Here is a 12,088-nt window from a genome sequence, read left to right as displayed (position 1 = left end):
CTTTTCTTGGGTCATTAGTAAGTGGAAGCCCAAAAAACTACAACCCAACAATTCTACGAAAGTTTGGGGCCTCTATATTTAGATGCATTTGGTTCACCATACGAACCCGAAAATTAATTAGGATAAGGGCTTGGTCAGGCTCAATCAGTTAACAACCGACCGCTCCACATACTGGGGAGCAACAAAATCCAAAGGAAGCCTTCTTTGGACCAACATAACAGGTCCGACAACACCCCTTGGGAACAAACTAAAAAGACGAAAATGTGAAATTTCACTATCAGTTGGCATTTGAAGAAAGTGGAGTCAACATTAATGCAAATTTGTACCAAGATTAGATGAAATTAAGATGAGACTAGTATTAGCTTAAAAAGGCTTAAGTGACATACAGACATAAGGAATTTACATTTTACACATTAAAAGCCTCGAAGCATGCAGCATGAAAAGTTGGAAGTGGAAGAAAATACAGATCTAGACAGTGGAGATTGAATGACCTTTATTATAGAGATCCGATTCAGGACACACGGTAGGCGATACAAGACCACCCATACGCCTGTAGGTTGACGGTGTTGGCGGCGTTCTTGGAGAGAGGTTAACAAACTCGAGGGCTTGTACCCTCAGCTCCACAGGATAGTCAGCAACACAACCGATTCTTGGACCAGCACCGGTTGACCATTTCCGCGACAGTTGATCACCTAACTGGTATGACCTGGCTGCCTTCTTGGAATTAATTCTTTCCAATATAGCTGTCTTGGGCACCTCAGCTCTTGGGCTCTGAAGACCACCAGAAAGAGTCCTTTTGTAATTGTTCTTGGTATCAATTTGCAGAGCCACTCTCAGTTCCGTTGATACATCTGTTTTCTCTTCCATGTAAGTATCAGGTTGAGGGGGTTCTGAGTTTGTTAAAAGTTCAGCTGCAAACTCTTCTTTGATCGATTTGTTCTCTTCAAAGTTCTCGTAATCCTCATTTGCTTTGTGTATCTGATAATGAAAAGATACCGGAAAAAAATACCATCAGGCAAGCGTAGGTAATGAAAAATAAATTATGGATATCCAGAAGCTCTACAAACTGGACTGTGATGTCACTTACTTCAACTTCATCAAGATTGACTCCATTTTCCTTGAGAAATGATAAAAAGCCGTCAAGGCTTTCAGTAGATGGGCGGTAATGTCCACTGTATGGTGATATGGACTGAAAAAGAAAATAAAAAGCAGTCAAAGATCAGATGCTATAGAGAGTATTTATCGGGTAATTATTCAGTAATCCTGGAATATAGACACGTAGTATTCCATAGCATTGTGATTGGTGAAGAAAGTAGGTAAGTGGAGTTTTATGTTGGGTGATTGAGCAACATGAGGGGCATAATAAATAATGATTAGTTAGGGAGTACAGACACGTGGTACTCTAGGAATAGTCTATAATTCCCCGTATTTATCACAATCAGGTTTGGTCGTGTTTCGAAATGCATGTGTGCCTGTATGCATTTTGTTTTGCAAACAAAAAGTAATGTCTTATGTTCACCACACAAGAGGTATGAAAACCTTGATTAGAAATTGAATCATTTGTTTCAGGCTGTTCAGAAAAAAAAAAAAAAAAAAAATCAAAGTAGCCTCCTCTGCTTCGGGCTGATCAAAGTTCAAGCTACTCTCAATCCTACTACTGACCAAAAACCAAAGTAATTCAAAACTCACGCCAATTGCGGAAGGAATGGGAATGCGCTTAGATGCATGTGCATGTGTGAACATGATAATTGCAATAAACAGACCATGCACATTTGATGTGCATTATAGCTTCATTGATAATAGCAACTGATGTAGAGGCAATGAAGATACTTGTTTTTGTTACATTAAATTGGAAGTTCTACACTGAACAAGCGGCCACTCTTATATATGACGAAATATGTTGTTTAATAGGCTAATGTCCAAGACTGAAATATTTGAAACTGAAATTTAATTTCTATCTTCTAGAGAAAATCAATAAAAGTTGAAATCAGATAAGAGAGAGAGCTGCTAAGATTTTCCATGAAACTGACAGAAAGTCGGAATAATTATAAAATTCTGAGGGAGGGTTTTCAAAATCATGTCCTAATTTTACAACCATCAAAACATACATGATAGAATTGGTGTCAAACATGGAATTTTTTTAAGAAAAATTACTGCCTACTGATCAAACCAAAATTTGATTATCATGGCCAGGAAAAATTGAGAGCCGGGAAATCAATTAGGATCAAATGACAAAGAGTTAACATAAAGTAAATTTCAGGATAAGTAAAGCAATGAATGCAATGGAAAATTTAATAATGTGTTTCCAGTACCTTAAGTGTTCCATCCTCTGCCTCAAGCCTTCCAGCAGCTATAGTAGCCCCTCCAGCAAGGAAGCTGGAATGATGAAATATTCCTTTCTTTTTCTGAAGGCAATAAACATATTAGGCTCCAAACCACAATAGAAGTGAACAAAATATTAGAAAACCACTGAACAAGTGATTCTGCTTTTCATTTAGGTCTCACCTGACCAGCATAAAGTTTCTTGCAGGTGCTCATCACAAATATCCATTTCATTCCTTTCTTTGTATTAAGAAAATTTCCAGATCGTTTGTGCACTATTTTCCCCTCCACAACAATATATTCAGAATATTCTCTCTCTTGCTGATTTTCCCGAAAAAAAACCAACCACATAAAAAAAAAAGAGAGAGAGAGATAGAGAGAGCATGTATTAGGATAAAAATTATTAGCTAACAGTTCAATACAGTTTGAAATATGCAATCAGAATATAATTTCAAAATGGAGATCGAGAAAAACTGATTCATGAGAGCACATACAGGTCCAAGATACTTGATGCATTGTTGCCGAAGCTTTGATCTTGGACATTCTTTAAGATCAACCTCTTTGCCATCTCCAATATCCAACCTGCAATTAGCAGAATTAAGAATGCTTTCAGCATCTGATTCACTTGAGACAACAATATGCTCTACAATCTGTCAATGCATCAGAACACCGAATGAGAGAAAAATATAAGCCTCTGCAATTTGTTGTTATCACTTCCATCTATTCCTGAATTACACGATATTTCTCCAACAACAATAAGTGGCATACGAATGATATGCAAGCAAATTTGTTCTGTATTAATTTCCTATCTTACTTCCATCAGCCTATAAATTGGCATCAACTAAAAAAGTAAATAAATTATTTGATTTAATGATACATCATTTAATCTAGGTAATCGCTTACAAAATCAAATGATGCAACAGTTATTTACCTAAGAAAGAAAAATGTACCGTATGAGACCCACCCACAAGTATGAAAACATTTGTGCTTCAAATTCAGTATTGGACATAAACAAAATGCTGATTATACTAAACTTGTTAGCCTAATTGTGTTCATTGGGTGAAATTGCCAGGTCAAGCGTGACATTGATTGAAAAGTTAGGTTTTTTCCCCCCTCAAATTAAGGGCATTCATTCATCAACATCATCCAACAGATTAATAGGTAACTTTGTTAGGCATCCCTAGCATCACTAGCTCTCTTGATTATTACGATGAGCAATCAATTATAGTCATGAACCTAGTTTAGTTACAATTTTCAAATTCTGCTCAAGATTAGGACACATGGGTCACCTTAATTTCTTAACCATCAGTCAAGTTTATTGTTGGATATAGCCAGACTTTCTTTATGAGTAGTGTTATACATCACTAATTATAATCACCATTTTATTTGACCGTATACAAGGCAAGATATGACTTTTTAATTTTTTTTTCATTGCATAATTTATTCCAAAAGCCTACAGGTTGAGGTTTGCAAAACATGAACAGACAAAGGGAGGTTTGCAAAACATGAACTGCAGTTCTTGCTTCCACTAAGGCCATTAACTATTAATGAGTTGGTGCCTATCTTTTGTTAAAATAGATGCCTCTCCTGCTTTTCATTGAAGGAACTAGGAGCTGCTCCTCCAAAGAGACTAAATCAAATATAAAATTAGAATAAAATCTGATCACTAAAAAGCAAACTTGTCTTACCAATAGAAGAACGGTTGGCCAGCATCTGTCTTACACCACTCTTCATAATATATGTGCAAGGAATGCCCATAACGATGCCTCGGATCAATCTAAAATGTTCATAAAATTGTAAAACAATATTTACAAATCTTGATATAGCGTAATAATACCACAAACAAAATCTAACGGGAAAAGGGTGATGTAAAAGATCAGCAGGGTGTACACATGATTATAACCTCAAAGGCCAGTGTATATGCAACAACAAAAATTGTACATGTCCTTAATACTAATTTTTCAAAAAAGCAATAAATAAAAAAATTGTCTTGGGGAGCAAACTGATGTAATTTGATAAATAGTACTATCTAATAAATAAGTGGGTTTACCAACGGGTTTAGCCCATTTGACCAAAACTCTTGCATATCATTAAGAGGCCAAGAATTCAATTCTTTCACATCTGGGTGTGGTTTATTCCTCCGTTTTTATTTGGGGCCTCTCGGCCATTTTGAGAGTTTATATGTAATTGTTGATTTATTCTACATGATTGTAATTGAGATTCTTTGTAATCACAAATAAAATAAGGGTTTTTTTTTTTTTTTTTTTTTTTTTTTCAATCTTTGAAGGTTGCTCCCCTTTGGACCATCCATGGAGGATGAGTAAGAAAACTTACAGCTTCAATCCAGTGTTGGAAAGCCAATTTCTGTGCTTTGGCGTCCTTGGACAAACCCTTACCAACCTGACCAAGCCAATTAACATGATAATCTTTAAGTCACTTGTGTGAACACATATAATATTACTTGTCTTTTTCTAAATACATGAAAATTATTAGATTAACTGGTATTTTCAGAAAATTATTACAGCTTCATGAAAAAATTAAAAAGAGTTTGGTTATTAATGATGTAAGAGTTTACCACAGATGATTTTATAATTATTTTTAGAAATCACACTGAATTGGGGGAAAAATTTAGAAGAAGAAGAAGAAGAAGCAGATGACCTTGGAAGCATTCAACCTGACTCGACTCCAGCGAGAAGCTGCGGTCTCTGGTTTGGAGAAATTGAAGAATGAAATCGTACTGTGATTCAATCGAGCAAAATCGATCGCTTGCCACCTTCAAAAGCATAGTTATATATATAAACATCTCTACTGTAAATAAGCAAAACAGAGGCATTGAAGTGAAGTCTTGAAGACGTACCAGAGTTCTTCCACAACCACAGCGGAGTCGGCTAACATGCGCCTGGTGCGATAACTCCGATAAACCTTCTGCAGCTTCATGGCCGCACTGGACTTTCCATTGGCCGGTTCACCGTCGGATTGAGAACGTCGATCGGGCGGCGGAGAGTTGAGCATTTCGGAGCCCCGTAACTCGGAAGCAGCGAGGTTGACGGAGTAAGAGAATGGTGGTGGATTGGAGTTGGGATCGAAGTTACAGTTAGAAATCCTTTGTGTGTCGACCTCCATTGGGTCTGGGAATACAGATAGAGAGATCGAGAAAGAGATAGTCTAAAGTCAAAGAGTATGTGAGACTGTCAGAGGAGGTGAGAGCTAGGAGTTGGGTTTTGTACGGATGCGAAGTCAAGTAGGCAGCAGTGGTGTTGTTGTGCAATTTATTGTAAATTAAAAATTAATTATTAAAAAATAGAAATATTTTTATTAATTAATTTTTTTAATTTATTTAAAATATTTTTACTTAAAAATAAAAATAAAAATAAAAACTACGCCAAATAATCCTGCAAATTTTTTTAAATTAAAATAAATTATAATATCTTTTGTAATCCACACCAAATTCCCTGTAGTTCCCGGTGGTGAACTTACCCGTCTGAATATTTAATTATTAAGGAGTGACAGTTGTACGCGCTTCATGTATATGCATTTCTATACTCGCCAATATTGACTCTAAATAATTATATATATTTTTTTATTTTATTTATTTTTTTGATACAGTCAACTTTTGGGATAAGAGTTTTTTTTTTTTTTTAATTTTTCTTCTCAGCAATACGAGTCAACTCATGGATATCTCGATTAATTCTCTCTTCAATACAGGTAAAGATAGGTCGGTCATCCATGTTAGGATTAGAAAATTTACAATTTTTTTTTTTATAACTAATTTTAAAAGTTAAATCCTAAATAATTATATGAAAAACATACACATTCATGATAACCTTCAAAATTAACTTTTGAGATAAGTTACATTCCCGTTCGTTTGGTTTGATTTTGGAAGAGTTGTTTTTGAAAAAAAATTTAGAGAGAGAGTTTAGAAATTTTTTTAGTTTGTTTGGTTGTATATTTTGGGAGAGTTGTTTTTTTAGAAGTTTGGGATGATTTGATATTTTGAGAGAATTTAAGTAGATATGTGTGAGAGAAAAAGTGATTGAGAATGAGAGATGAGAGAGAAAAAGTGATTGATTGATGTGTAAGAGAGAGAAAGTGATTTTGAAATTTTTTTTGAGAAAAACTCAAACCAAACAATTTTTTAGAATTTTTTTTTCTAAAACTCATCTCTCAAATACAAACCAAACATTATCTCTTCATGTCTTTTCACACACTTATTTATTTTATTTTTTTAACTTCCGACGCCTTATCGAAAAATTCCACATGTAGAAAATTAATTTTATTGAATAATTATAAATATATTTTTTAATAATATATAGTTTAAGTTTATAATTATATTTATTATTTGTTTTATAAAATAAAATATGATTTGTTTTAATATTTATACGTTCGATGATTTTTTCTTTTTTTATGTAAACAACCTTTACTATAACAATTTGAAATCCTTTCACTTGTTTGAATCGTTAAGTGTTTGAAAATTTGTGAAAAATGGTAAGAAAATGACTCACACTATACCTGTATTTTGTTTCTCACAAAAGTAGTGATATTTGATGATAAAATAATTGGGTGTGATGAAAATTTTCTAAAATATCAAAATTACCTTTAAAAAAAATTATATCTTGTTAATATAAAAGGTTATTTTGATAAAATAAAATAAAATATTTTCCTTTATTTTTACTCATTTACTCAATCTAAACAAAATAAGTAAGAAATTACATTTTCTTATTTTCTATTCATCTAAACATAATAATAATAATAATTTATTTTCTCACCTCACCTCACGATCCAATCCAAACATAAGGTTAGCCCTGTTTGGATGAAAAGATGACATACCACTGCCACTAGTATTGTAAGTGTTGGTTTGATTAATTTACACAAAACAATCATAATTTTTATCGGGCAAATTACATTTACAATCTTGAAATTTAGGTTTAATATATATCACTTTTTGATATTTAGAAAATTACAATGACTTTCTTGTCATTGTAATTATTTAGACGAAATGAAAACATTGAACTCATGTACTTTCTTTTTTTTTACTTTGCTTTACTTCCTTTGATATTTTTTTTCATCCTTTCCTTTGCTGTACTTTTTTTTTTCAATATAATTTCTTGTATTTTTCTATTAAGAGTTGTTATCTTTTATATAAGTATGAGATTTGTAAAATGAGACTATTAAGATTTGTTGTCTTTTATATAAGTATGAGATTTGTGAAATGAGATTATTAACCACAAAGATAGGAATGTAATTTTTTGTCATGACCCAAACCCGCCCCTATGGGTTTAGCACTGTAACCGGCCAGTAATTCGTGATTACCAAAGGCCTGCTTAACAGTAATAACAGTAATACAGAGTACAGGGGTTGGCGGAAGCCAAAACAGTAAATGAAAGATGTCCACTGAGCTGTGACAGTCTGTATGCAAAAAGACTTTTCATAACACATTCACATTCGGAACAAAAGCAGTATGTACATACATCATATATAGGCATTCAGGTTAGGGACCAAATCCCTACCATAACAGTACAGTACAAATCTATACAGTATTACAAAACAGGGACAGAAGGGTGAACTGAGACACCCCAAAAAGCCTAAGCTTGAACACACTTGGAACCTCGCAGTGAGGCATGTTGATTGGCTTGACAAAAATGGAGTTTAACTCAATGCTCCTAGCTCTGATCCGGTTCCTGGACACCTACATATATATATAAATAGTGAGCGAAAACTTAGTGAATGACATATGCGTAAAGAGGTTAGGAATGAATGTCCTTCCAGTATATAAAACAGTCATTTGAACAGTATATCAGTTATTCGATCATAGCAGTCATAAGTGGTACATCCAATAATAAACAGTACAGTAGGTCTTAATAGACCGAACAGTCAGTTGATGGCCATCATATCAGTAAACAATAATGGTTCCAAACATGGGAATCGACAGAGATTTCTGTGACAGTAACAGTACAGTACAGTACAGTAACAGTAAATTGCTATGGATGCCACGAATACAGTTCGTAAATAGGACAAGCATTCATTCAGTAAGAAATATCATTTCAGAAAGCAGTACAGTTGATCATTCAGAAAATATTCATGATTGAATATATCTTTACAACATTGTTACTCACAGAGCACTGGGCTACAGATAGGCTAGAGCGTCCTCAGATGCCAACCCTACACAGTTACAGAATGAACACACACTAAGTTACACACTTGGGAATCAATGACTTAGTCCCTAACTTGACTCGGTGTGGTTTTACATCAATATCCTCATTAAGATGCCTTAAACTAGGCCTAGGAATGCCTAAGATGAAATGAGGATGCAAAGATGTACTTAAAAACACTTTTCAGAATTTTCAAAAAATAGGGGTCTCGCTCGAGCGTGGCTTTCTACGCTCGAGCGGACAAGCAGACAAAGGAGTTCTACTTGAGCGTGACTTCCTTCGCTCGAGCGGACTGTAAACTCATGAAAAGTACTGGATGCATGCAATTTACGCTCGATGGGTGATCGACCTCCGCTCGAGCGTGAAGCACAAGTCCTTGCTCGAGCGTGCATTCCCTCGCTCGAGCGGACTGTAAAAATATGAAAAGTACTGGATACACGCATTTCACGCTCGAGCGTTACTTTCCCCGCTTGAGCGGGATGCATGTACTCAGAGTGTATGCTCGAGCATGGAGTTCCTCGCTCGAGCGTGTAGACACCCTATTTTTGACCGCCCTCAAGACTTGGGCGTTACTGATGGTTTACTTGGTGGAGAAAGGTGTGTAGGGGAAAGGTTCAGTTTTTTCGGCAAGGAAAGAGACAAGTCTCAACTCCACACCCCATTTTGACCCAAAGCTATTTTGGATGGTTTTTAGACCTTAAAATCCTCTCTTTCAAAACATCTTTGAAATAAAATTTCTACAATGTTCCGAGGCTCACATTTTGTCAAACGATGCACTTTTCGATAAACCGAGCAAGGACAAAGTGGAAATGAATGAAAGAGAGATGAAATCTTTGAAAAATCTTTCAAAACACCTTGTTCGGGGGTTTGGAGTTAAAGAAAAGAGGAGAAGAGAGAAGAAACCTAGCTGAGGAAGAAGTTGGGTATGAACCGCTAAGAGAGAGAGTCGAGCGGTCCTCGCTAAATCAGGCTTATCTGTCTATGCACTTGAATTTAAGCTATGAGGCTACCACCGTTGGAAAGAAGACTTCCGGGGCTTCATTTTTCATTCAAGAATCTCTTAAAGCCGAGTCCAGATGGGGGAGATATGATTGGCTGAAGTTGGGCATCATTCCGGTTGGACCGAAACTGAGCAACCTTCACCAAAACAAGCATAACTTTTTTCACAGTTGTAATTTTTATGCAAGGTTTGCCCCATTAGAAATCTTACTTCCGGGGCTTCAATTTGGACACAAGAATGACCTGAAAAGGAGTTCATATGAAGGAGTTATGCCCGTTTGAAGTTGGACCTGCAGAGCAGATTTTTCCTGCCGACCGACCAGAACAGATAGCCGACTGACCAAATAGATGGCCGACCGACCAGTTAAAGTAGCCGGCCAACCAATTTTTCTAGCCGACGACCTTCCGGTGTATTCTACAAATTGAATGGATGCCAGCTGTGCCAACTGGAGGGCACAGACTGGATCCTCTATACAGTGTATGGAGGATCTTTGCTCTTGGTTTGAAGCTTCTAAGAAAAGCTTTATTCTCTTGGCTCTATAAAGGAAGTCTCCCCTCTCCATATACCAGGTTCAGAACTTGGTTAGGGCATATACACATATATCCCTCTTTGTCCCTCTATATCTCCTCCATTTTAGCTTCAAAGTGTAAGGTTCTTGGCTCCATTACCCCACACCTCATAACCTAACCTCTCCATCATCCATCCAAGCATCTTGGAGCTTGTTTTCAGAGGCTAAGGGACTGGTTTTTGGGACCAAAGGCTGCTGGAGTTCTTGGCTACAAGGGTAACACACTCATCTCCCTTTTTAAAGCTTATCTTGCTTCATAGCTTAGCCATACTTGCAAGCATTTTTGAACTTTGTAATAAATTGGAAAAGGTCTTATTTTGAGCTCCTCTTGAAGTTTGTTTAAGGACTTTTTTCTGTTAGAGGTCATCTACACCCTTGTATGCTTCATCCCCCTTTTAAGGTTTTATTTTGATCCATATCTTAGCCATACTTACAAGCTGATTTAAGCTTAGCTATAACCTGAAAAAAGTTTCATATTTGCATGCTTAATATGTTTCATTAAGGTCATTTTGGTGTTGGGGGTCGACCTCCCCTTCTTAGGCCTTGTTTGGCCTCATTTTGAGCCTTCTTTGTTAAGCCTTAGAAGTTTTGTATATTGGCCTTCTCACCACTAAAATCCAGGGATTTTCAGTGGTGGTGAAGGGGTTTTGAGGTCTTGCATAGAGGAAGGACACCCCTCTCCCTTTGTGTCTCTTTAGCTTGTGTTTAAGGCTTATAAAGGTAGCATGCATGCCTAGCTTTGTTTGGCTTTATTTCAGAGGTTATTTGGTGTTTATTTAGCATGTTTTACCTTTGTCCCATGTTGGTTTGTTGACCCCTTGCATGCATAATACACTTGCCTTGTATTCCTGTATTTTGCTTAGAAATACATATTGCCTTTGGACCATCATGCTTGCATGTTTTGGCTCAGCTTTGTGAAGCTTTAGGTCATGGTTTGCCATGCTTAAGGACTATTTGGTACTGATTTGGTCATATTTTCCATGTTTGATATAGCCACCATGCATTTTGGCTTGAGAGCCTTGGGTGTGTGGGTCACTAGCATGCTTTACTTGGCTTATTCCCATAATTTGGCATCATTTGAGATCATATTTCAGTCCATGCAATGTGGTCTTACACTTGCATTTGGCTCTCTTTCAATGCTTTGAAGTGTTGTAGTTTTGTGCCTTAAGAGTTGGTCATTGTGTTTGCCACCATGTTTAGACATTTGGGATGCCATCTAAGTGGGTTTTGGGGCTCATTCTAACATGCCATAGCTCTTATTTTGTTGGTCTAATGTCCATGTTTGTCTTCTTTTAAGTGCGCTTGAAAGTTGGCTTTTATGCCTTAGTCTTGGGCCCATTGGTTTGCATGCTTGTCTTGCATGTTGGCACCATCATTTTAGTACCTTTGGCCACTGTTTTGGGGTATGGCTGAGGTTCCTCCATCCTAGTGTAAGTCCATGCATTTGTGTCTTGTAGTATGATCATCACATTGCATGATTGTTGCATCCTTGTAGTTAATGCATTATTACATGATTATCGTTTTGCCTAGTTGTCTATCTAGGTAGCATTGTAGCATTGCATGCTTAGCATATTGCATATTTGCATGTTTGGTTGGTGTTTACATTTGACATGCTTTACTAGCTTGAGTCATTTTGCATACACGAGCCATATTGCATACATGCATTACATTTTGCTTGGTTTGGGGTGTCAAACCAAGCACGAGGGATGAGGTGCGTTCGTACTCAAAGTGACGTAACGCGCCTCGATCCTCGGTCGCCGACGCCCTTGATCCCTACATGATAGGGTGTGAAGCTTTCATTTGTTTGTTGCATGCATTGACATTGATTTGCTAACTCGGCCTCTTAGGCCATCACGCATCGAAATATGCAATTGATGGCCCGAGAATCGAGGTCCACACTCCCTTGAGTCCACAACATGATAGGGAGAGTGGACATGCACATATTGTCTTGAAAATTCCATACCATGCCTTGTCTGTCCTCTGTTGCTGTCAAACTAGTATTCTGCATGCATAAATGGCCGGCCGACCACTTTAAGTGCCGACCGACCA

General features: G+C 36.6%; 1 protein-coding gene across 1 annotated transcript; it reads right to left on the bottom strand.

Moving 5' to 3' along the window:
- Positions 1 to 331: 331 nt before the first annotated feature.
- On the bottom strand, positions 332 to 5,672 carry LOC114266669 (IQ domain-containing protein IQM3). The gene is made up of 9 exons (XM_028207587.2): positions 5,180 to 5,672; positions 4,981 to 5,095; positions 4,657 to 4,722; positions 4,011 to 4,099; positions 2,817 to 2,904; positions 2,506 to 2,643; positions 2,313 to 2,405; positions 1,088 to 1,189; positions 332 to 978 (listed from the first exon to the last, which is right to left on the bottom strand). The coding sequence occupies exons 1-9, from the start codon at positions 5,443 to 5,445 to the stop codon at positions 469 to 471; spliced, it is 1,467 nt and encodes a 488-aa protein (XP_028063388.2). The 5' UTR covers positions 5,446 to 5,672; the 3' UTR covers positions 332 to 468.
- Between the last annotated feature and the right edge of the window lie 6,416 nt (positions 5,673 to 12,088).

This window comes from Camellia sinensis, chromosome 3 (assembly GCF_055761805.1).
Source record: "Camellia sinensis isolate YWXY chromosome 3, ASM5576180v1, whole genome shotgun sequence".
Classification (NCBI taxonomy): Eukaryota; Viridiplantae; Streptophyta; class Magnoliopsida; order Ericales; family Theaceae; genus Camellia; species Camellia sinensis.
This window is presented reverse-complemented; position numbering and strand designations above follow the sequence as displayed.